The sequence below is a fragment of the Taudactylus pleione genome, unplaced genomic scaffold (genome assembly GCF_031769625.1).
Source record: "Taudactylus pleione unplaced genomic scaffold, aTauple2 ptg000400l, whole genome shotgun sequence".
Classification (NCBI taxonomy): Eukaryota; Metazoa; Chordata; class Amphibia; order Anura; family Myobatrachidae; genus Taudactylus; species Taudactylus pleione.
In genome coordinates, this window is record NW_028284802.1 from 1,361,961 (window position 1) to 1,386,990 (window position 25,030).

Below are 25,030 nucleotides of genomic sequence, written 5' to 3' on the forward strand. Positions count from 1 at the left end.
TGTTCAACCCATAGGGGACAATGGTAATCAGAGAATCGGTATGTAATGCTGCCGGACTAAATACAGACAGGGGAAGGCCGAACAATGAAGATCCCAACTAGGGATCGTAAATACCCTCTAACCCTCCCCTCTCCCCCCCACTAACCCTTCCTTAGGGGTGCCTAAACATAACCTTCCCCCTGGGGTTGCATAAACCTAGCCCTCTCGGGGGCTAGGTTTATGCACAAACCGAAAATGCTCCCTACTTATTTCCCATCAAACCATTGGGAAAAGTTGTGTTTGAACATAACAGGGATTTCTGGGGAAACAGACAACAGATTAATGTATTGCTGGATTGCTTTAATAATACAAAAAAAAGCCCATAGAATGCAGCCCATAAATTGACCTATTCAGTGAGGCGCGCAATGCTGGTAAGGTTGTGCAACTGGGACACTATACAATGGGTTCAGCTGTTCATTGAAGAGACACTATGCAGAAATAATTACATGGTAAAATCTGGCAATATACCATTTTCCATAATAATACGGGTGACTGATCCCTCAGATCTTACGTCTAGTATTTCATGTCAGGAGATTTTACTGTATAGTAGTTCCCACTTAATAAATGGGTAGCACGATTGGCGTAGTGGTTAGAATCACTGACTTGCTGCACAGATGTCTTGGTACTTATTTCCACCAAGACCCTATCTGTGTGGAGTTTTTAGGTTCTCCTCATGTATCCCCTGGGTACACTGGTTTCTTTTCACAATCCAAAAACATACTGGTAGGATAATTTGAATGTGATAAAAAAAAAATAAAAAAAATAATGTGATAAGGAATATAGATTGTAAGCTCCACTGGGGCAGAGACGGACTTGAATGACTGAAATATCCTCTGCGGAATATTTTTGCTCTATATAAATGAATACATCTATATAATAAGTGAGAAAATGTGTGTCTGTCCGTCTGTCCTTTATGCACAGCCAGTGTTTTGGACCTAGCTCCACTAAATTTGGCATGGTGGTGTAGTTTGGTCAGGATTAGGTTTATGCCTAGGTATGAACTTTGCCAGGGTCACACACTGTCACACAATCCCTTAAAATGGGGACACTTAAATTACACAGGTTCTGGGGCTGGCTCCAGTGGAAATTGGCAGTCTAGCAAAAACCTGTGTGAGAGCTACAAAAGTGTCCTTTTACCTCACAGTCTTAGCAAGTGTCAAACTTTATGACTCGTGCAAGTTCAGTATTAAATCCAGAGTTATGCTGGGCATACACTGGCAAATAAAATGCCTGTCAGACCAACACACATTTTATCTGGCAGCCTGCAGATATCACAGGCATACACTGAGATTTCGGACAGTATTTTGGCCCCGATATCTGCGCTCCGCCCCTGGGGAGGATACATTTCCCCGTTCCTTCCCTGTGAAGGGAAATGTCCATCAGTCGGCCGAGGCTGTTCATACACTGCCCGATGTGGCTGACATTTAACTTACAGTATATCGCATCGCACAGGCATGCTGGATGATCCAGCATGCCCGAACGATCGATATTTTAGCATCGGTCGGCCGCACACAATACAATTATTGGGGTGTTCCACAGATAAAGAGCAGATCGACCCGATAATTGTATAGCGTATGCCCAGCATTAGTCCTTTTTAAAAAGTGAGCCTTCTGTGTTTGCATGCAAGGCGTAACTAGAACTTTGGGGCCACATAGCAAGATCTTACAAGGCCTCCCCAGAGGTAAAAAACCCCCCATACATTTTCCCCTACACAGCGCCTATTCAGGTCCGTGAGCTCTGATTGCCTCGCGACCAGCGGCGCTGTCTCTCCAAGTCTACTGGTCAGCACCAACTCAACACCGCTGATATCCGGGCACCCTTTGCTAACATGCATTGAAACAGTGGGTTCTTTTTCAGGAACAATGAAATAGGGTTATAGGCGAGGCCAATGTAAACAAATAAAGGCTGCAGGTGTACTTCAGGGTCCAGTCTCCAACCCGGACAACGTCGGGTATCCCAGCTAGTAAAACATAAATACAGACTTTCCAATTTGGCTTATACTTGGAGCAGGGATGACAACCATCCAAGAGTTTTATCTAAACTTCTATGAAAATAACCAGCCTGCAATATATTTCCCCTTATAACAGCAACAGTTGAAAGTGAAATGAAATTAATTATTTTCTAATGTGTAATTTTAATTTCAGAAGGTTAAAGGGGGAAAAGCACCAAAGCAAACATGATACCTGACGCTTGTCATAGTAACACATTAGTAACAACACTACAGCACAAAACACAGGAGACAGACGTAATAAAACAAAGATTTATTCTCAAAGGTTTTTTTCTTTTTTTTTTCCTCCTTTTTTACAAAAAAAAAGTAAAGAAGGTTTATGTGTGTGGGAGAGGATATCCAAAACTGCCCAGGGAGATAATTAAGTTATCCCAAGGTGATATCCACTCAGACACAAGCCAAGTAATCCTCAAGGCTGACTCTTCCCAAAGGCCTTCTACTAACATCCACAAGGGAGCGGCTGGAGACATCACGCGGATATACCCTGAGGTCCAGGTCCTAATGACTACGTATGGAGTTGGCAGTCCCGTGACTTCGCCCACTTATCACACCTAACTCACAATGCTCTCTCTCTCCACATTGGTACCACCACTAGGCGGCTACTCTCCTAATATCCAGACACATCACTCAAGTACACACCACCCCCTGCCCCCAATGGTCCCAGACACCTTCGCCTCAACGTTACTGTACATAGAAGTCAGTCAGAGAGAACAATCACTTCGTCCGGGTCACACTGCGTAGAGGCGTGGGACTGGGAAGAGGGGAAAGGGTGGGGAGAGGAATAAGGGTGGGCAAAGGGAGTGTGAGAAGGAAAGAGAATAAGGGGTGGGTAAGGGAATGGGGTGAAGGAGAGGCAAGAGGTAAGGGGGTGGGGTGAGGATTGGAATAAGGGTGGGGAGAGGAATAAGGGTGGGCAAAGGGAGTGTGAGAAGGAAAAAGAATAAGGGTTGGGTAAGGGAATGGGGTGGGGTGAGGATTGGAATAAGGGTGGGGTAAGGAGGGATAAGGCATGGAAGGACAGGAGGGGAAGGGTAGGCGAGAAGGGACGGGAGAGATATCATGATTATAGCGAAATACAAAAAAAAGAAAAGGGAAAAAAAAGAGGGGAGGGGAGAAAAAGAGTGAAATTAGATATATTGTCATTTGGTTTTATAGCGATTTCTACTACTAATCTCCTGTGCAGAGAGACGGCTGCTCCATTCCTCACCTTTGTGCACTGATCAGATGGCCGGGGTGGCGTCTCCGGGGGGCTGCAGGTCACTACCAGGTCCACAGTGAGGTCATTATCGCTGTCAGCATCCGTGGAGCTGGAGAGAGAGGTGTGTGAGCTGCTGGAAGAGGGTGGAGACAATATACATATTAATACACATCATAGGACCGTGAACGATGCTGGTGACTTAGCACAATGTTTGCAGTTTAAAGAACATGAATAAAATAAATATTCTCATCGCGTTCTCATTGTCATTGTGGTCTTTTGTTTTTTTTTGCACTTTTTATCAGTATTTGGGAAAATGATATAATAGATCAGCATCACATTTGGGGACACTAAAACCATGGGGTGTACAGGTGCAGGCAGGAGCTAGGGCACTTTAAGAAACTCCTACACAAAGCCTGAACTCCTCGCCCTCGGTGGGTACAGGAGCACGATGCTTTTTTCCTTTGTGTTGCCTACGGCAGCGTTAACAGCTTTTGTTTTATTGAACTTTATATTACTGCCTGTGACTGCCTGATACAGTCCATACTTACCTACCTTTTATAATCTCTTCCCGGGAGAAGCCCGGGTAAGAGAAGCAGCAGGGAGCCGATGGGGGCGGGGCCTAACGATTTGTGTCATTAAGCCCCCCCCCCTCGCGGCAAAACTGCCACGATTGGGTGAAATTTACATAGGGGGCGGGGCCAAATGCTGTGATTCATGCAGAATCACATCTTAAGCCCCGCCCCCTTCACGGAAACCCGTGATCGCCGCGGGTATTCTCCTCATTCTGCCCACTTCACTAGGAAGTGGGCAGAATGCGGGAGAAATGCCTACCCTTCCGGGGGTGCGGGGGGTTACCCGAAAAGTCGGGAGCCTCCCGCGAAAACCGGGAGGGTAGGCATGTATGATACAGTCACACCAGTGTTCTTTCCGGAAACCCGGTCATTGTTGGCACAGGTGGTGAACCCAAATCTGTCGCTACTGCTACCATCAGCGCAGTCGGCTGACCAGCACAAGATTGTGTTCTGAAAACGTGTTGGCCTATAATTTAATTTCAGAGAAAAACAAAATAGAAAAGAGTTGCAGTCTGCACCAGCAAGGGGGTCTTGGCCAGAGTAGTTAGTGCACTGCAAGATATACAGATAGCCTATTATTTAACAGCTGTGTACCTAATATAGTGCTGGGCCCAGGAAGGGGGAGTAGATTAAAGTTTAAAACATCCTCATTGGTCAGTTATTTTCCTCTCAACAGGAAAGCCCACCTACATTTCCAGGACACAGACCCCCCAGCTGCTGCTGCTCCCCCCACCATCTCTCCCACCAGGGAAGTTATAAAGTGGATGTGTGCGTTATGTCTGCTAGTCTAATGCTGGGTACACACTGGCAGATATATTGGCCGATCAATGTGTGCCGACTACTGTAATGGCTGCCCCCATTACCCTTAGCCATGGGCTGTGAGTTTTCTGTTTTAGACATCATCAATAAAGATAATTTAGGAAGATATTTATTTAGGATTATCAAACTCCATCATTGCCAGAACCTGATTGGAAACATGAATGATAAAAAGGTATTCTCTATACCCATAGTAATGCACAGATATTGTGTGATATCACTGGGTAACAACTCCAGCTCATATTTTTGTTAATGATTCATTAAACCTCTATTAGGTTTTAAGAGTTCAATAAAAATATGTGAAATAAATGTATACCTGGGAGTATAGCTCTGATGAATCAAAAAAATGTAAACCTATGCATTCCAAGAGGGCAACTCAAAGGTTTCTCACGCTCCCTGCTGGGCGTCTATGCCAGGGATGGGGAACCTCAGGCCCAGGGGCCGTATAAGGCCCTCGGAATCATTTGGTCTGACCCTCTGAGCTTTTCTCTGCTAGCCTCCTCTGGCTAGTAGGGTGCCTAGAATGGCCCCCTGCAGCCAGAATCTATGCAGCAGTGCCACCTAGAGCATCCTTAGGACACTTCAGATGGTCACGCCGCTGCCCTTACAGCTCCCCGGAGCATCCTCAGGATGCTCCAGGCATTGCTGTAATCACCGGCAATTGTGGCCCCGCCCTCGTGTGACATCAAAATGGAGCGGGCATGGCATGGCCTGAATATATAGATTTATTTATATATAGTGGCTATGCCCTCAACCAATCAATGGTTTCTATGGTTGAACCCATCTGCCATCGATGGTACAGCTGTCAATGGCCATCGTGTCGGATAGGTTTTAAAAAGATATTCTTGACCTAATTCAGTCATAATAACAAATACATATCTGAGCGGTTTTCGGAAAATAAAAACGTGTCAGTTAAGTGGTTAACACACTTCTTATAATGCACACAATATAATGGTTACTTTTTTGGGAACAAATAAAGTGTGTACAGCTTCATTCTCTGTGACTGATGGCGAAGCCAACTCTCACATATACATTCATGTATGCTGCAATGTCTGGTGTCATATTCAATCAGTAACTGCCAAACTGTAGTTTACATCTCTCAGATTCCCCACTCAGCACCTTCATTCATCCCTCCCCTCAGTCACCGAGAGGCTCTGTCCCCTTACTCACCAGTCTGTCTTTTCTCTCTTGCACTTTCTCTTCGGCGGTGCGTCACCCTGATCACTCCCGTTGTACTTTATAATCCCATTCTCCGTCCACGTAGGCGATGGGGACTTTTTCCTCTTCCTGCTTGGAGTATTCTCTTCCTTGATCTTTCTGCATGTAATGGAGTCTCTGTGGGCCTTTTTATTTTTGTCACGGTTTAGGCGAGGCAAACCCGGGCTTTCAGTTTCTGTGGCGGCGTGAACTCCATTGCTGTTGCCCAAAGGTGACATGTCACAGTCCGTGTTAACGTCACAACTGTCCTCCTCTAATGCACAAGGCTCCGCATCACTGCCGGAGGGAGTATGGTTTTTTACATCAGTATCTGTACAGACCTGCTCCGTCCCGGTGGTGGCGCATCCCTCACTGCTCTGCGCCTCCGGGTCTATGCTTGTCCTACTGTCCTCGCCGGGCTGGTCAGTATACGAACAATCTTTGCTGACATTCTCAGACGCCGGCGATTGCTCATTTTCAGGTACAGTCCTCTCATCGCCGCTTTGTCCCTGTGAAATGTCATCTGCGGCTTCTGAGAGGACTTCCTCACCCGACTCACCATCACTTTCATTCTTCTCCGTCAACGAGTCCACGATATCCAGTAATAAATTATTTAGCTCATCTGGTGACTTCCCAGACCCCTCTATCTGTCCGATCGGTGTTTCACACTCCAAAGGCACATTTGCTTCCTCTCTCTCATTCTTCCCTGTGTCACCACAGCCGTCTTCCTGCACCTCCATCTTCTCCTCAAAGCTGTTCTCACCAGAGGTGATGATATGATTCGCACCATCTTCCTCTTCCCTACTGTGCTCATCCTCTACCTTGGCGGAGGACGCGGGGTCATTACATTGTTGACCAGGTGTGTCAGAAGGGAGTACGTCCTCCTCCGACTCCAGGGATGTATTTGGGGACTCTTTATCCTGCGACAAGGACGTCGAAGTTGGAGAGGATTCCTGTTCCGTTGCTTCTTCTGCCTCTTCGTCCCCATCTTCCTCCTCTCCACCTGAAATGACCTGTGGATCGGACGCCATGTCCATGTTCTGGTCGGCATCGTTTTCTTGGTCACCGGGACTTTCTTCTGGATGGTAGAGGGAGGAACACATTGCATTATATAGATTCTACATGTTTCAGAAAGGATTTAGCATTCTATAGGACTATGAAACTACATCTATTTGTTTATACAATAATTTGCTTATTGCCCAGCTAAAGGACGTCACTGATACTACCAAGTACAAACATTTGTCCTTTCTGCAAAATGTACAAATAAAATAGGATATACAATGTATACGGCTTGATCCGTAACATGGCCAAAAGAAAATGGACCTCCGAACAGCCCTCACAAGTTCTCATTTCAAAATCATGGGTTCTAATATGCATTTAGTCGGGTTGGGTACGGGATCCCGGCGGTCAAAATCCTGACAGTGTTAGTATATAGACACCTGTCGGCAAGTATCCAAACCCTACCCTTAACTGTATACCCAAACATAACCGACCCTCCACACAGCCTAAACCTAAGCCTCCCCCTCCCTCAGCCTAACCTTACAACTTACAGTCGGTCAGGATGCTGGCACTGGGATTGTGACTGGTATCTGGTGCTGGCATTCTGAGCGCTGGATTCCCGACAGCCGGGATTTAAACTACATCCCATTTAGTCCCCCCTTCCCCTGCTATAACAGCCTCTACTCTTCTGGGAAGGCTTTCCACCACATTTTTGGAACACGGCTGCAGAAATTTGCATCCAATCAACCACAAGAATCATCTCAGGCCGATCTTTCACACCAAACTCAAATCATTTCTTGGACTTGGCTTTGCGCACAGAGGGCCAGATTCAGAGGCGCATGCAAAAAGCGAGTGCTCGCTCTGAATCAGGACATCCGCTTGTTTTTTCTGAGCCAGCCTTCTGGCCGCTCGCTAAGCAGTGGGTGACCACCCACAGCTTTAGCGGGCGGCCAGGTGATGGTCACGATGGTCAAGTCCATCGCGACCATCGGGCTTGCGACGAGACTCTTGCGGTAGGGTCTCGTTGCCGCAAGCCCCAGTGGACTTCATGCTCTAATAGAGCAGGAAGTCCACCTACTGACATCACGAGTGATGTCAGTAGGTCCGCCCACAAACGGCAGGCGTTCCTGCAGAAACGCCTCCGTTTGCCCAGCCACCCCCCCTCCTCGCCTTCCAAACCGGGCGAGCTGTCGATCAACATCGACAGCCGCCCCTTTTCGATGCGAGCGCCGGAGCGAGTGCTTTTTGCGCTCGCTCCGGGGCTCGCATGCGCACTGCCAATCGGCCCGCTTGCGAGCGGGTCTGAATCAGGCCCAGAGCTCATGGCCATGATGAAACAGGAGGGCTTTCCCTGAGTGGCTGCCACAAAGCTGGAAGCACACAATTCCCTAGGAGAATGTAACTATATTCCGTATCTATAAGAATCCCCTTCAATGGAAGGAAGGGGCGCAGGGAAAACTATGATAAACAGCCCAGACCGGTATTTCTACTTTACCAAACTTTACAATAGGTAATATGCATTTGGACAAAAGTGCTCTCCTGCTATTTTCTGCAAACTGAGAATCACCCGTCATTCAACCTGTCTCCACTGCTACAGAATCCAACGGCGGTGTGCTGTACACCACCCCAGCTGATGTCCGGCATTGCTCACGATGATCTGAGCGACTGCTCAGTCATGATAACCCAATCCACAAAGCTCCTGATGTGCTGAAGTTTGCTACCAGAGACCGTTTGGAACCCTGTAGTGAATATTGGGACTGGGGACAATTGCTTCAGCACTCTGCAGTCCGGTTCGGTGAACGAACATGACCTTCCAGGCACCTAAACGTTTCCACGTTACAATAACTGCACAATAACTGCACTTACAGCTGGCCTGAGCAGCTTTGGCTTGGCAGAAACTCATGTGTTGGAAATGCAGCATCCTATGACAGTACCATATTCACGGCATGAAGCATTCTACTGCTAATGTTAGACTATAGCGATTGCACGGCTGTGTGGATGACTGTATGCACCTGCTCGCAACAGGTGTGGCTGAAATGATCAAACACCAATTACAAGGGGCGTTCAGAAACTTTTGGTCACATAGTAAATGGCAATGTCGTGGCATTTTGAACGCGAGATAAAAATAATGTGCATTTAGATGAGCAATTTTATTTTTTAGCCAATGTCCTCTTCAAAGTTTTGCGCCTCAATCATTTTCCCGACTCACCTTCCTCATCCTCTCCCTCCTCACCATCTTCAATTTCCTCACACTGCTTTAACTCCTCCTCGATATCTGTATCAGAGTCGTCCGAATCTTCCTCTTCCTCCTCGTCTGATGCCGGCGATGGGGACTGTCTATTGCTCTGGGCCCCCTGAGAGTGTTTAGCAGGAAAAAAAATAAAAAGATATTGTTGCAATTGGCGTTAAGCTGGACTAAGTACCTGCAGTCATCATGTGACACATATGGGAGGAGACTGCGCGGAAAATAGCTGGTCATTAACGGTAAGTTATATTTTCCAGTACAGCGCAGGATGCTGCTTGCTAAAAGGAAGTTTACAGAAAACAATAAAAGGTTCTGGGTCTATTAACTTAAAGTGCACCTGTAAATAGCCGCAAACAAGATATCCAAAATATTCAGCTAAAGATGGGCATGGATTATGGTGGTGCCCTATTTGTAAGCTTAATGAATTAGGAGCCTTCCAAAGTCTGTTGCCTTGCAGTGTTTATAATCTGTATGAAATACAATTAATTAGGAGGACTTTAATAAGTTGCAAAGAGCCCCTGCTCTTAGGGCCGGCTTTATTAGCAATACTATAAGTTAATGTATAATGGGCTCCACATCTGGCACTTATGAAATCACAGCTCATCGGAAACCCGCCTAGGTCACTGCTGAGTACTGTGGTGAAAATGAAGAGTTAAGTGCGTGTTTCCCAACGACTGTTACTAAATACGCCGGCTTTCTCCTGTGTTTATCGGTCACTTATTTACGTGCAGTCCACGGTCATCGCCCAGTGCTGTACTGATTTGCCTTCACATCAAAACTCTTTAAACTACAATATTTAAGAAAATTCTAAAAATGTTCCCATATCACTTAGGTCCAATGAGGTCTCTCTCTCTCTCCCATATGTAAAAAAATATAAGGAAAACCACAAAATAGTTTGTAGAATAATATTATAACAAACAGTTCCACCTCTGGGATATCACACTGTTTCGTGCATCGTCGAAGAGAAAAAAAAACAAGAGTTATTTAAACTAGCTCCAGATCCTGCACCGCATAGATAGGGGTGTGAGTCCCTATTTTGTGCGATTTAAGCAGCAGGTTTGTTTGTGCTGCTAATTCCTTTCACCTGTTACATTTGATGACCGCCCTAGGGTGGGAAACAAATAACTGTATCCAGAAAGAAGCATTGAGCCACATACAGGGACTGGGTAGACTCTAGACGATACAATGGACGATTTGTCGCTTTGTGGCAATGTGTACGTGTGCGTCTGTCATCGCATCGTCAGATCTGCCTGTAGTGCAGGCAGATCTGAAGTTCCGGCGACCGACTCCATGCTTCTGAATGCGGCGGGGGAACGCTATATCGGGTGGTCGTGCACCAGATCGTGTAGTGTGTACGGACCGCCCGATATATCATGCTGTCGCTGGTTACGCACATCGTCTAGTGTGTACCCAGCTTCAATATGTCAGATAAAACAGATCGAGCTGAAAAGTGCAAAAGAAAGCCGCAATGTATATAGTCAAGTTGCAGGCGGACATATAGGAGCTGGTAAGTTAATGACTTAAGATGCAAAACTGCAGTAAATAGAAGATTTGGGGCTAACCTTTCCATCCTTGGAAGTGCTGGGTGTTTCACTCTCTTTCTTCCACTTCTTTCTCTCCTCCTCCTCCCCGTCATCCTGCATCTCCGCATATTTCTTGATGATGGCTTCAAGATGAGACACTGCCACACTGCGATTCTCACGCAGATTACGTGCTAGAGAGGAGTCCTGAAGAGCAGGGTCGTTAACTGGAAAAATGAAACTTGTATCACAAGTCTGACGCCTGAAAGTCACTGCTGAAATCACCAGCAGCAATCCTAGTTCTTATTACTCGGAAGACCGCGGAATCTCGTGGCTAAACCGCAAACCTCATCCCATAACGCAACAAAATGTTTTCTGGAGTTGGCAAATGAAACATGCAAAACACACAAACACTGAAAAAGCATAGCGATATAAAAGTAATGCAGTATATAAATTGATGGATGGATTCAAATGGGGGGAAAAAAAAACCATGGGATGTTTACACGCTATATTCCTTTCCACTGGGGAACACTGGTACAATTGGATTACAGAGGCTGGGCAGGCCCTATAAGTTAGTACTAACAGTCTAGATTCCTCACCCTCTATGTCCCATGGAGAGAGGAAAAAGTAAAGTTCTCCAAAAAAAAACAAAAAACAATTGTAACCAAAACTTTTAGCAACAAAAACCAAGAACGTAAAATGGTGGGTGTCCATTATTTCCCTCAACAGGCCCCCGAGAAAAGGATTTACACGCAAGTGTAATTATTCTGTTTTCTCTTTCATCCTATGGCAGGCATTGGTACACTTGGGACATTAAAAAACGGTCTCAAAGGAAGCGTACACACAAAATATACAGTGTGCAGCACCCTTCGTCTGAACCTGGCAACTTTGGACCCAAAATGCTGAAACTAAAAAAAAAACCTTGGTGAATGTACAAACTTGGAAAAAACAAGAGATATGGTAAGAACTTACCTTTGTTATCTCTGTTTCTACGAAGTTCATAGGGTCCAGAGGGTTGACCTTGGGGTATAGGTTGGGAAACAAATCTGCAGTTAAAGCTTTCAGCTCCCAGGATGCACTGGGTCCACTCTCCCTATAACCCCGCCCCCAAGCCAGAGGCACCTCAGTTTGTAAGTAGCCAAATGCCAGAGGAGCAAAGAAAGGGAAAGACGACTGGAACACTCAAGAACCATACTCACAGAGAAGGAGACGGGAAACCGGTGACCAGTAATACAGCCCATATGAAGCCAGGTGCGTCAGGGCGGGCACCCTGTGGACCCTATGGACTTCGTAGAAACAGATATAACAAAGGTAAGTTCTTACCATCTCTCTTGTTTTCTACTTCAGGGTCCATAGGGAGTCCACAAGTTTGACCTTGGGATGTCCCAAAGCAGTCCTTATAAGGGCGGGGACGCTCCTGTGCTAAGAGGAGAATCCGTCGCCCAAAGGAAGCATCCTGAGAGGCAAAGGAAACCAATTCATAGAACCTTAGAAAGGTCTGGACAGAAGACCAGGTGGCCACCTTGCAAGGCAGAACAGCCGAGGCGCCACAGCGAGCCGCCCATAGCCCGAGTAGAATAAGCATCAACAGAAAGGCCTTCCTATGTGTAGGCCCCTGAGACAGGCATACGAAGCCATCCAGCCAATATCTGTTTATTGGCCGGCCATCCTTTCCTGTGAAATCCAGAAATCCACAGACCACAAAAAAGGAGTCTGATTTCCTGAAGGAACTTCAACGGACCACGTAAATCCTGAAAGGCCGGACCACGGTCAATGAGGCCACCCCAGCCGATAGGACTGGAGACTGAACTGTCGATACAAAAAGTTTCTGAATAATACGGAACTCAAAAACCACTTTAGGAAGAAACACAGGGCAAGTTCGACTCACAACCCTGTCTTGGTGAAATATCCAGAAGAGGGAGCCCCATAAGAAAGCTCCCAATTCCGACATTCTCCTAGCAGACGTAAGGCTATCAAAACTAGTGGTTCACATGAAGACCCCAGGAGGGCACGAAGAACCACTGCCAAATCCAAAGGAGCCCCTAGGGGGGATAAAGGGAGGTAGAATCCAGAAAACACCCTTAAAAAGAGGATCTGGATACCAGAGAGTGGAGCAATTCCACATCCGAACCATCCTGACAGTGTAGAGATCTGCACTTTCATGGAGGCCATGCGGAGGGCTAGATCCAAGCCAGCTGGAAGGAATGCCAGAACTTCTGAAAATCCTACACCTGAGGATCGTAGCTACAGGTATGATACCATAAAAATTATGTATGCCACATTCTGAGGTAGATCCCAGCAAAAGCTGGCCTACACGCTCTAAACATCCTGATGATGACAGAGCCAGAGAAGCCTTAGGACCACAGTAGGGACGCAGTCAAAGACAAACGATCCCAGTCCAGGGAAAGGCAAGGACCCTGAAAAAAACAGTCCGAATATTGAGGCAACAGGAACGGAGTGTAAACGGAGAGACTCCGAAAATCTAAGTACCAGTGACGTCTGGGTCAATCTGGAGCCACCAGCGGGACAGTACCTCCGTCTTGTTTGAACTTCCGAAGAACTCGAGGGAGAAGGAAGACCGGAGGAAACAAGTACACAAATTTGAAGGACCACTTCACTGACAACGCGTCACCGAAGGTTGCTTCTGTACCTCTAAATCTGGACCCTAACACCGGCAGTGTGTGAGAGTCAGGAGGCCATGAGGACCACCTCTGGGAGGCTCTGCTCACTAGGAGTTGAAACCTCTCTTGGAGAAGACTAGTCCCCGGAATGCATGTCGTGACGGCTGAGGAAGTCCGCTTCCCAATGGAGAACTCCCGGAATGAACACTGCAGAGATGGCCGGGAGGAGACCCTTGGACTGTGTCGGAATGTGTGACACTTCCGTCATTACTGCCCAACTACAAGTGTCTCCTAAATGCAAGCCACTGTTGTGACATTGTCGGACTGAACCTTTACAGGTTTACCGTGAAGTATGTGTTAGGCCAGAGCGAGGGCCCATGACAGCTTGAAGTTCCAATAAATTGATTGGCAGGGAGGAATTGACAGACGTCCAACTGCCGCGAAAGGAGTGCGGACCGGTCACTGCGCCCCAGAGACTGGCGTCCGTAGTAAGGATTACCCTAGATGAGATGGCCATAGCCACCCAAATAGAGACAGACACCTTCGGAGAGAGCATCATCGTCCGAACAGTGATCAGATGGAGAAACCGTTCCACCTGGGGAGAATCAGTTATTGCAAAGGCCTGGAATGAACTAAGCATATTCCACCCTTCCGAAGGTAGACACCCTGGATTCCAGAAACCGCTTTACAGAGTGTAATGACACTTGTCGACTGTGGAGACATCCACGGACTCGTAGTTTTAGAGTGGAGATCTTGTCTGACGTCAGTAGGATTCAATTCTGAGAATCCAGCAGGGCTCCCAGATGAATCATACCCTGTGAGGGATTCAGGGAGGACTTTTTCCCAGTTGATTAATCATTTGTGCTTGTGAAGGAAAGCAATGGTTAACTGGAAATGGCCTTAAAGTAACTTGGTGATCCTGCTAAGAGCAGGAGGTCGTCCGCATACAGGAGCAGTCGGATACCCTGAACAGGTGGGCTGTCATAAAAGCCATAAATCTGGTAAATCCCGGTGGAGCTGTGGACAGTCCAAAGGGCAGAGCCCGAAAATTGGAAGTGTTGCTGTGGCACAGCAAACATGAGCCAACGCTGATGAGAGGGCTCTATAGGTACGCGTCCTGAATATCCAGCGATACCATAAAGTCCCCAGTTTCCATAGCTCGGATGATGGAGCGTACGGGTTCCCTCCTGAACCTAGGCACCTTTAGGAATTGGTTCAGGGATTTGAGATAGAAGGCCAATGAGGACCATTCGGCCTCTGCCCCAGAAAGTAAGTAGAATAACCAGTCCCTCGCTGAGATTGCGGGGCTGGCATAATTAGTCCTGCTTACCGCAAGGACTGTATAGCTTTCTGGATTTGTAAGGCCTTGTTCGGGTCTGAAGAAGGGCCTGTGTAGCAAAACATGTGGGGAGGCCGTTTGAGCAATGAGAGGGCGTACCCGTGAGAGACTTCAACTTTTACCCAAGCATCCGTGGTGACTTGACACCAGCACTGGGCAAACTGAAAAAGTCGGTATCTCACTCTGGGATCCCCCAGATGAAGACCTGTCCCGTCAGGCTATAGTTTTATCCTTAGGTTTAGAAGCAGGTAGTCTGGATGTTCAGGTATGCTCGGTACCGGGTATGGCGGCCGACAGCCTAGGAAAAGACTGGCCTTTATGCTGTCCCTGAGGACAAAAAGACTGAACAGATTTAGTCCGAGGCCTTGTAGTGATACGGTCAATGTTGCTACAATCTTGTCAAGGTCAGGACAAAACAAGATCTCCCCAATATAGTGTACCCATTTTAAGGCCCATCTTGGAGTCCACCTCTGCCTTCCATGAGCGCAGCCATAGGGTATGGCGGCAGATACAGTCGCAGCTGAAACCCTGAAGGTTAGGAGACTGGCATCCAATGTAGTTACTCCAACATATGAAACTGCATTTTAAATGTGAGCAACAAAAGGCATCTGATCCCCAGAAGTTTTTGAGGGAAATAAAAAAACCCTCTACAAATGCAGCAGTCCAGCACTCAATAGCATTAGCCATCCCTGCAATAGCCTTAGTTGGACGGGCTACAGCCCCTGAAAAGCGAGTAAATGATTTCAGGTAAAGTTACCACTTACGGATCCGTAGAATCCGTCAGGGCAGGGATGGGAGGCGTAGTAGTGCTCTTAATCAGATGAGGAACATGAGAATCCACCGCAGGAGGCGATTCCTATTACTTGTAATGACCCTCAGGGAATGGGTAACATGAGGCCAAACGCTTTTGTGATACCTCTTATCTGGCGATAGCCAGACTCCCGCCATGTGATCCTCCCTCTGGTTAGAGAGGGAGAAAACAGCCAAAGAGACTTTAATGCTTAAACTGAGGGTGATTCGATTTAGGTGATGGGTCAGCATCCTCTATAACTAGGATGGACCTGACCGCCATCACCCAAGCAGGAATAAAACTACTTGATTTAGGCTGTCCCTCATGTGAAGGAGTCCGATACATCATCCAGTGCACCCTTGGCTGACGATCTGTGTTAGACAGCAGTGCAGACTGGGAAGTAACCACAGGGCGTTTATTACGCCATTTTTGTTTCGTAGAAACAACATCCACCCAGGGTGGCTGTCGTGGTAATCCCTGCCAGGGAAATTACAGACTTTTGTGATACCTGAGATAATTTGAAAAACCCCGGTAGGGAGCGGTAGTCTGTGCCATAGGGGTAAACCGCAAGAACTGTGATACCACCTGAGAGGGAAGGGTAGCATGTTGAAGCAACCCCAAATGGGGGGGCTACCAGGCGATGCACAATGGAGGCCAGTGTCTTGAGAAACAAACCGCCCAAGGGGGATCCTATAAGGGGCCCGGCACCTCATACATAACCCTTTCAGAGTCAAATCCTCCGTACTCACACCTGCAGCACATGGCTGGCAGGATAGCAAAAATGGGTGCAGTATCATGCTCCATTTCCTGGTCAGACATATCTGACTAACCACCATTGTGGAAATATCAAGCAGCGCTATACTGGTCATGGCTAACGCTAAGAGTAGCTGCAGGGACCCATTATCAGCGTATGCAACACACACAGTTCCATCTAAAATATGGCAACGTGCAGCACGCAACAGTATGTGACAAATCTCACAAATATTGACAAGTATATACGTGTGAGGTCTCAGAACCACCCTAAGTACACCTGTATTAGGGCAGATTGTAAAAAGAAGGGATAGATATACACTGACAGGTGAGAGAATAAAGCACAGTCAGCACTAGCATAAGTCTCATACAATGCAGAAATACATATACATAAACATTACATATAATATACTAGTGTTCACTCTAGCTCCGGTGTGAGGCAGGGCGCCGGAGCCAGAGAGGGCACGTTTGTGCGCGCGCCGAAGGCGTGCGCGTGACCGAGAAGGAGGGTGGTCATTGAAAAGGGGGCGTGTCTATAAGACGCGTCCCCTTTTCGTCACTCTTGGGGGCGTGCCCGGCACTTACGGACACGCCAGGCAGCCCCCAAGCCCTGCAGACAGGGAGAATAGATGCCGGGCGCATGCGCCCGGCCTCTATTCTCCGGCAGTGACCAGGTCACCGCACATTTCTTCACCCGCGGGACACTGCGACCCGCGGGTGAAGACGGCACCCGCAGGCTGTTAGGGCAAGGCGCTTGTTGCCTTCCAGAAGGAGGGCAGAGCGCCGCACCCCGCTAAAACAGCCTAGCGGGAACGCTAATATACTGCAAATGTCGCTACATTCAACTGCCCAGATTCAGTGTCTGGGAAGGCTATAGTGCTGTGTACACTGACCTGATGGTGAGGTACGCAGGGGGACTGGACTCACTGTCATCCTAGGAGTTCTCTGCTGCACCGTAGAGGAAATGGCCGCCTGGAGACCTCAGAGGAAGCGTGGCCCACGGAGGAAGCAGCTCAGGCACGCCAGACAATGCGCTGGAAAGGCACGCTGAGCTGAGGGGAGGAGCCGCTAGACAGTGAAGACTGCCTCCCCTGGCTAGCAATTAACCCCCGGTACGCCGGTTCCCGCTGCCAGGATAACTCCCTGGTGGTCTAGCGGTTACACAGGGTATGCCTCTGCAGAGGGGGAGCCCGCCGCCGCTGCTAGTGCCTCCTGTCTGTTCCCAGAGAGCGGAGGCAGCTGTCGATCCGGCTGCAGCCTTGAGATACCTCCAGAGCCCGGCTAGTACAGACTCTGGGGTTCCGCCGCGATCCCCAGATCTGTACTGACGTGGCGGCGCCGGTGGGGTGTAGGAGCAGCAGCTTGGACGTCCAATGGACAGTCTGATGCTGCCGCTCTGAAGAGTTCCAAAATAAAATAAAAATGTATCAATCTCAAATAAATAAAAGCTTAGGGGCTGTTAATCACTCCGGCAGGGCACCAACTAAAGCTTAGGGGGCTGTTAATCACTCCGGCAGGGCACCAACTAAAACTGAGGTGCCTCTGGCTTGGGGGAAGGATTATAGGGAGAGTGGACCCAGTGCATCCTGGGAGCTGAAAGCTTTAACTGCGTGGTGCCCGGATTTGGTTCCCAACCTATACCCCCAAGGTCAACCCTGTGGACTCCCTATGGACCCTGAAGTAGAAACAAAAAGTTGCCAGACTCCGGTTGAGACTCTATATACCCCAGTTTTCCAGTGTCCCCCTTAGGATGATACAGAAAGGACACTCTCATAACTTGCTAGAAGATGTTGAAGTATGCTGAATACACTATGTAGAAACTTATTTCAATTACAGCTGCATAAAATGAGTGTAGGGATAATAAGTGCACTATAAAAATAAATACATTTAATATGCTAGAGAAGGAAACAGCTTCTTTTTAAAACATACCTGGCTTGCAAGAAAATCTGATCTAAGGCAATCACAGACAAGCATGTTAAAGGTGGGTACACACTATACGATGTATCGTATAATATATATCGTGCCAGAAATGGATCGGAGTGATATATTGTACACATCGTATAGTGTGTACGCCTTATAAGTCAATAATCGCATCATCCCATCTGCTGTCCTGCATGTTACACGCAGTATGTAACGATATCGCGCCGTTGTACGCCGGATCGTACAGTGTATACAGCACGTGCAAATGTATCGTTACATAGCCCGCTGCATCGCACCGTCGTTCCGATGTGTACCTGCCTTTTACTCATTTCCCTGCTCCCAGAATGCAATGTAGCAAGTGCTCCATATAAAACTGCCATCTGACAAACACTGGCATACCGAATCTGCCATTTATATATAAAATGGAAAAGTCGCATTACTCTGGTATTATACTTTGATAATGCGGTGCCTTTTTTTTTTTTTTCACAAACTTTTTTTTAAATATATTTAATACTCAACTCAATTGATTTTAGATTTTGGGACATATTTTGTACCTCGTAGATGCTATTTCCATTTCTGTGCAAGTCCATAAAGAATTCTGTGAGTGGAGGTGTAACATAGAAAGAAGGTAGGAAATAACGATACCTCTCAGAGGTCTTCTCACTCACCATTCTTAAAGGTGTCTGTAAGGTGACTCCCGAAGTTATACACCATATCCAAATGTCTCCTGTCCTGTAGCTTGTTCCCGAGTTCCCGGAAAGCATCCTGGGCCATGCTTTGCATCTGCTTGCGAGACAGCCCCAGTATGTGTTTCTCATTTGCTTTCTGGATCACCCGAAGCACATCCCCGTAATCGGGAAAGATATCTCGGGAGCTATTGATGAACTTTTCCAGGCGGCGGTTCACTTCTGGATAGCGAGTGCCCCGATACTGTATCCTTTGTTCTATAACCCGACCTGTCAGGCTGGGACAGGCTTTAATTTCACACAGTTTCTCAAAGATGCGCAGCAGTTTGCGCTTAAGTCTAGATTCCTGGATGTAGGAAGAGTCTTCATCTTCTAAATCCTCCAGGGACAGCTCTTTCTCCTGCAGCTTCTGGATCTCCTGAGAGTAAATCCGCAGAAGATTTTCGAGGTACCGGATCTGACGTTTTGAACCTTTTTTTGCCTCTGGTGCCTCCTCTTTCTCCCCCTCGTCGTCATTCACGCTTTCCGTGACCTCCGCAGAAGGATTCTGACAGACTGGACGGTGCAGGCTGATCTTTCGCTTTTGAGAATTTGCCTTCAGGACTGTGCACAGTTCATTGATATAAACAAAGACTTTTGAGCGCTTGTTCTGCACCCGGGTCAGACAACTGCCCAGAGTATTGCGGAACGCAACAGAAGACAGATATACAGGATTGGCCTTGGTGTGTCGTCCCTGAAGAAAGGAGATGACCTCTGGGTGTTCCAAAGTTAATTTTGAGCAGTAATCCACAAACTGAAAAAGAATGGAGGTTGTCCACAGGTTAGGCCAGATTTAGAAAACTTCAGGGCAATCAATACTGAAATAATGTCATTTTCCTAAGTGTCTACTCTATTTTGCTTTTCATCTCTTCTCTTCCCCTTTACACCTCCGAGGAATACATTTCCCTCCCTCTGCTCTCAACATTAGTTATCATTGCATCTTTAGTGGTATCTTTATCATCTCTTAATTTGTTCTATTAAAACCATTTTTTTGTACCGAATGTTGAACCCTTTTCTCTCAAAGGGACCGATTCAGAGATGTACGGATCTGCAGAGCCGCACATAAAGCTTCAGCTTCCTCAGCCTGACCAAAGGAGCAACCAGGTTGCTTATCGCAGCCTGGCAGCTAGGAGGCCAGGAAATCTGCTTCCAGTGACGTAGGTACGGATCGGTCTGCTCCGTAACCGAGACTGACCTCCCATAAGGGCGTTCCAATCTACCAGTAGCTCCTGTACATTGATCGGAAGCCAAGCTTCAGCCTGCACCAAGGGCCCTGTAAGCAAGTTATGCATGGTTACCACCCATATGTCGGTCTGAAGATCATCCGTCATATGATAAATGGCAAATAGACTGCCTGTTACGTTTTCCATCCACAACCACTACTGGTGGGACTGTCATGTCTCTGGCAACAAATAGATTAAGCAAGTAATTGGATTTCGGCCAGACCCAGACGATGTTTATCTGAAACTTCTGAAAATAAAGCCTGACTGGTACGAGAAGATCAATTTCCCCAGAAATTCCCCTTCCTGGTGAACTTGCTCCCTGCCTGCTCCCGCGCGGAACCTGCTCCCTCTCTCAGTTGAAGTCAATTCACGATTGGATGCAGAAGTATCCGGAGACAGACAGCAGGGCTGGGTTTGCATCTGCCTGCCAGCCCCCGAGACAAGCCCCCGAGACACCGCTGATGGTCGGCCATTAACAATACAGCTGAAGTTCGTGGGGGCTGGAAGCGGTTCTGGCAGCAGAATCCTCTAAATTCCAGCTGTCTCAGCCATCTGGAGTGTTTGGGCTTTGTGGATGCTTACTAACAGCCCAGATCAAAATCCTGGAAATAGACTGATTGGCAATCACGCCTCCTGCAGTTATATAACTCATTGAAGGGCATGTGGGGTGGTCTGAGGGGCATTGATGGGGCATGAGTCTGCACATTTAATATGCTACACGTTAGTGCCCATTGTTCAGAATACGCCACACAGCTATAGCATATCTCCCAGCTGTCCTACTTTCAGGGACAGTCCCGCCATCCCACTTGTGCACCCCAGATTCCTGCGGGGGAAAATAGTTGGGGGGTGGGGGGGTGTTGAGGCATCACCTGGCCCGCCCCCAGAGTGATCGATACGGGTGCGTGTCAAGAGACGTCTCTTTTTGGTGCATGCAGGCAAAATGTGCCCTTCAAAATTAAAAAGTGCCCTTAAAGTCTAAAATCCTAGAGTAATATGTATTAAAAGGTGAAATTAACCCCTTGTTTCATCACAATAATCTTCTCTAGTTCTGGTCCAAACACAGTCTGCAGAAAAAAAAAGGCCGTTTAGGCAAAGACCTTATAACTATATTATGCACTGACCGGGATTTAAGTCAGAAAATGCTCTGTGCCATCCTGTGCCCAAACACTAACCAGGCAGACTCAAGTGCCAAATCCTGGGCGTACAAGGATACATCCCAGCGGTCAGAATACCGACATAAGTATTAGGGTTAGGGGTTAGGGTAAGACACTAGGGCAAGGGTTAGTGTTAGCATACTTGCCTGCAAGGTGTCGAGATTCTGTTGGGACACCGCCGTCTGTATTCTGACCGCTGGTGTCCCCACCACCGGGATCCCGTACCCAACTGTTAGAGGCAAGTTGGGTTAGCTCCACCCTTGGTGCTCTTGGTACTCTTACTGGCGCTGCTCAGTCTAACAAAGGCCCACATTAGGTCCTAATAGATAGCTGCGAAACCAGAGGGTCCATGGATAGCTAGGATTCTCACAACTCCAATCCACCAGGGCAAATGAGTACAGTGCTCAAAAATGTCATGAGACGTGAAAGCGTTTTTCCAGATCCACCCATTTCCTCCCCCCCCCACTCCACTCCAATACCAACCAACTCGCTCTGACTGAATAAGTTGGTCTATCAGGACTAAAAACTGCTCAAAAGCATCATTTTCGAATAAGGTAGAGTTTAAGCTGACCTTTTTGGCACCAAGGCATCACCCTGATAAGACAACTAGCAGAATCAGTCAAAGAGAAAGAGGCGTCAGATATATTTCACCGCTCTCTACACCCGAGGAGGGTTCCATTACTGACTGCCCAAAATATCACTCTGGTGCCAAACTGGCAGGAAAGGAATAAACTTGCCATTTGGGCAACTATGTACCTGCAGACCTTCGCTGGGCTGAATTGGAGAACTGACCCATGTTGTTGCTGGAACAAAAACATCTGAAGTACTAGGCCGCTCCATAACCAGGGTATGGAGGTGAGAAATAGTACAGACTGCACAACGTATTGGAACCACACATTGCCTGGAGGCTTTCAGTACCTGGGGTGATGCTGAAGATTGCAAACTAGTGCAGTCTAATTGGGCTGTAGTTGTTATGCTGGGTAGACACTAGACGATAAGTCGTCCGATCCCGCTGATCGGAGCAACATCGGGTACATCGTCTAATGTGTACCCAGGATATGCCCGCTCCCACGAGTCGTTAGTGACATCACCCGTCTGCCATACTGCGGGGCCGACGGGGGATGTCGCTAACGATGCTGCAGAATGACGTGGAAGTTGACCTCTTTACAGCCATTTGTACTGTCCTCAACTTTGGAGGGGTGCCCTGATCTTGGCATTTTCATGGAAGTCTCAGTGTGCCATGGCACAGGTAATGCCTTTGAATTTTTGTTTCTGTAACCCTCTCCTGATTGGTTACTTCTAATTTTTTTTTTTTAGATATCTTGACAGCTCCTTGCAGCCCATTGCTATCTTAGCAGGACACAACTAAAACAATTTCAAGAAAACCCTACAGGAACAGCTGATCTTTGTTTGGGGGTTAATCTCAATTACGAACGTTACTGGCTGGTTGTACAGAATAAAACGGATCGCTCATAACCTGTCGCAACTGGCACTCACCTCCTCAAACAGCCTTTTATTCTCGGCGCTCTTATTGTTGCCGCCTTCCTTCCTTCCATTGCTGTGCCTCGGTGGGGCATTAGAAGGGCTTTTCTTCGCTTCAGTGCAACGTGGCGGCTCCTCTTCATCGTCGTCGTCTAGCACAATGATCTCATCCACATGGGCCATCTTTCTCTTTCAGAACTCAAGGACTGGCATGAGACAGAGTCAGCATGGCAGGACGAAGCACATGAGGACTGATGCTGACCTGTCAGGAGAAAAGATGGTTACGTATAACGTACTACAGTGATATAGTAGATTTTGTACAGAAATAAAAAGCACAAATAAAAATTTCAAGCTTATCACATTTATCGCACTTCTAAAAACCATATAAAAAAAACACACAACAAACTGAGGTCGTGCATTTTAAAAAATACTCCTGTATCCACAATTTAAAATACTGCCAGGTGAGGGGCACCGCCAGGCAGCTGCTCACTGGCACATAGGGTACTGAAGATAGAAATGGCAGGAAGTGGAAACATCTGCCACTGCACAAATAGCATGGGCCGCTTAACTGGCTATTCCACAAATGCCTTATATACAAAGTAACAAAAAGAGGACACTTGAACAGAATAATTATGAATCAAACAATTATAATACAGTTACTCCAATTGTAAAACATCACAAGGAGTGAGTTACAATATATGTATTTAACTATTGTGAAAAAGGGGCAGCGCCTTTACCGCAACTCTGCCCTGCCGAGACCTATGAACTATAACATCCTCCCCCTCCATCTCCCCCCTCTGCCATCACATAACATGCCACAACTCAGCTGTACCTCTGTATACAATTCTGAGATTACTTTGTTAAATACCCACATGCTTTTAACACTTTCCTCCTCAAAGTACATCTTATGTCAGATGTGTTCCAGAAACAGGCAATTCCTGTCTCTCATGTGTTTAATTCATACGGAAGTCAAAATGGGCAAAAGGACATCAGACGTTCTTCCACAACTGTTCTGAGGCCACTTTTTTGCATGGGGCAGGAGAACATGACCAAATTAGGACGTTGAATAATTCTGCAAATCTCAATTTACAGCTGCAACTGCCCGAGACAATTTTGTAAGGCCTCATACACAGGGGAATTTATTACTTATTCATACACCTGTTGAACACATTTAAGTGGACAGTCCATGTCAGATTCCAAAGACTTGACGTATAAATGGCGGAGCTTGCGATCTCTGCAATTAATATTTTATCACCCCGCCATGTATATGATTACATCACACTAGGTAAGTATCTATATCACCCAGTAATCTGCCACTGTGGAATTGGAATTGTTGTGTTAAGCTACCTAATGCTGGGTATATGCGGCAGTCTAATCTTCGGCTGGGAGCAACACGTTTCAGCCACCACTATGGCCTTTTAACAAAGCTGTGGCTGAAACGCAACGCTGCTCTACTGTTGCTCCACAAGCTGGGACGGTATGCCAACCGCCGGCTTCCCGACTGTCATATCCAGACAAGGGACTAATGATAGGCGTCGAAATCCCGACGCCTATCATTAGCCCTACGTTGGGATACCGATGCCCGGCATACCGAACGAAGGTAAGCCGGGAGCGAAACAGCCGCAGGGGAAGGGTTAGGTTTAGGGCACCCTGTTGGGACTCAAGATTAAGCACCCCCCGAGAGGGTTAGGCTAGGAAAAGGTGGGGTTAGGGTTATGCCCCCCCCCCCCCCGGGTGGGTCAGGTTTAGGGTGCGTGGGGAGTAGGGTTAGGTTTAGGCACTAAGGGGGAGGTTAGGGTTAGGCACCCCTAAGGGAGGGTAAGGGTTAGCGATAGTGTTATACTTACCTGTCGGGATTTTCACTGCTGCCGGTCATTCATACCGTTTCCGCTGGGACTCCCCTCTGCCGCTGATTAGACTGCCGTGTCTCCCACAATAGGTTACAGTTCCTCGTACTCCGCCGACTCCCCACATGATCAGTAATACGAACATACAACTGAGGCAGCTACTTCTGCACCAAAGCAAAATGGGGGCAAGTTCAGTTCCCGGTAAATTCCACCGGCGGCACTCAGGCTCTTACACAGCTCCTGTTAGCGGCTCCCATTTCTGGACAGATAAAAGCTCTCTGTTTGCGATATAACTACAGCAGATTGAAGCCTTGATAATAACTAACTCCCATCTGTGCTGCAAGATAATAATGTTGAGCTGAGTTTCAATTGAATAAGTAGGGTATTGCATGCACACACACGCAAATTATATATATATATTTTTTTTTGTGTGTGTGCATACAATCTCCCTTTTTTCCCTACTCAGGCAGACATTTGTTTTTAACTTCAGGACACTTATATTTTCAATATATAAAAAAAATTGTTACAATTTTTTTTATATAAATAACAAGAGTCCAAATGCATAGTGTTGTGGCTTTGTTTTAT

General features: G+C 47.2%; 1 protein-coding gene across 6 annotated transcripts in view; it reads right to left on the reverse strand.

Annotated features, from left to right (window-relative positions):
- Positions 1-2,285: 2,285 nt before the first annotated feature.
- DAXX (death domain associated protein) overlaps positions 2,286-25,030 on the reverse strand; it is a 31,740-nt gene continuing 8,995 nt past the window's right edge. For 4 of the 6 annotated variants that reach the window (XM_088446620.1, XM_088446621.1, XM_088446622.1 and 1 more), the window contains exons 2-8: positions 22,614-22,860; positions 18,683-19,493; positions 10,637-10,821; positions 9,039-9,183; positions 5,804-6,908; positions 3,255-3,378; positions 2,286-2,798 (exon numbers count right to left, since the gene is read on the reverse strand). In XM_088446620.1, coding sequence (XP_088302746.1) covers positions 2,745-2,798; positions 3,255-3,378; positions 5,804-6,908; positions 9,039-9,183; positions 10,637-10,821; positions 18,683-19,493; positions 22,614-22,781 — 2,592 coding nt within the window. In that variant the 5' untranslated portion in view covers positions 22,782-22,860 and the 3' untranslated portion in view covers positions 2,286-2,744. The remainder of the gene's footprint in view (positions 2,799-3,254; positions 3,379-5,803; positions 6,909-9,038; positions 9,184-10,636; positions 10,822-18,682; positions 19,494-22,613; positions 22,861-25,030) is intronic. The other 2 variants (XM_088446626.1, XM_088446625.1) reach the window with 2 other exon arrangements.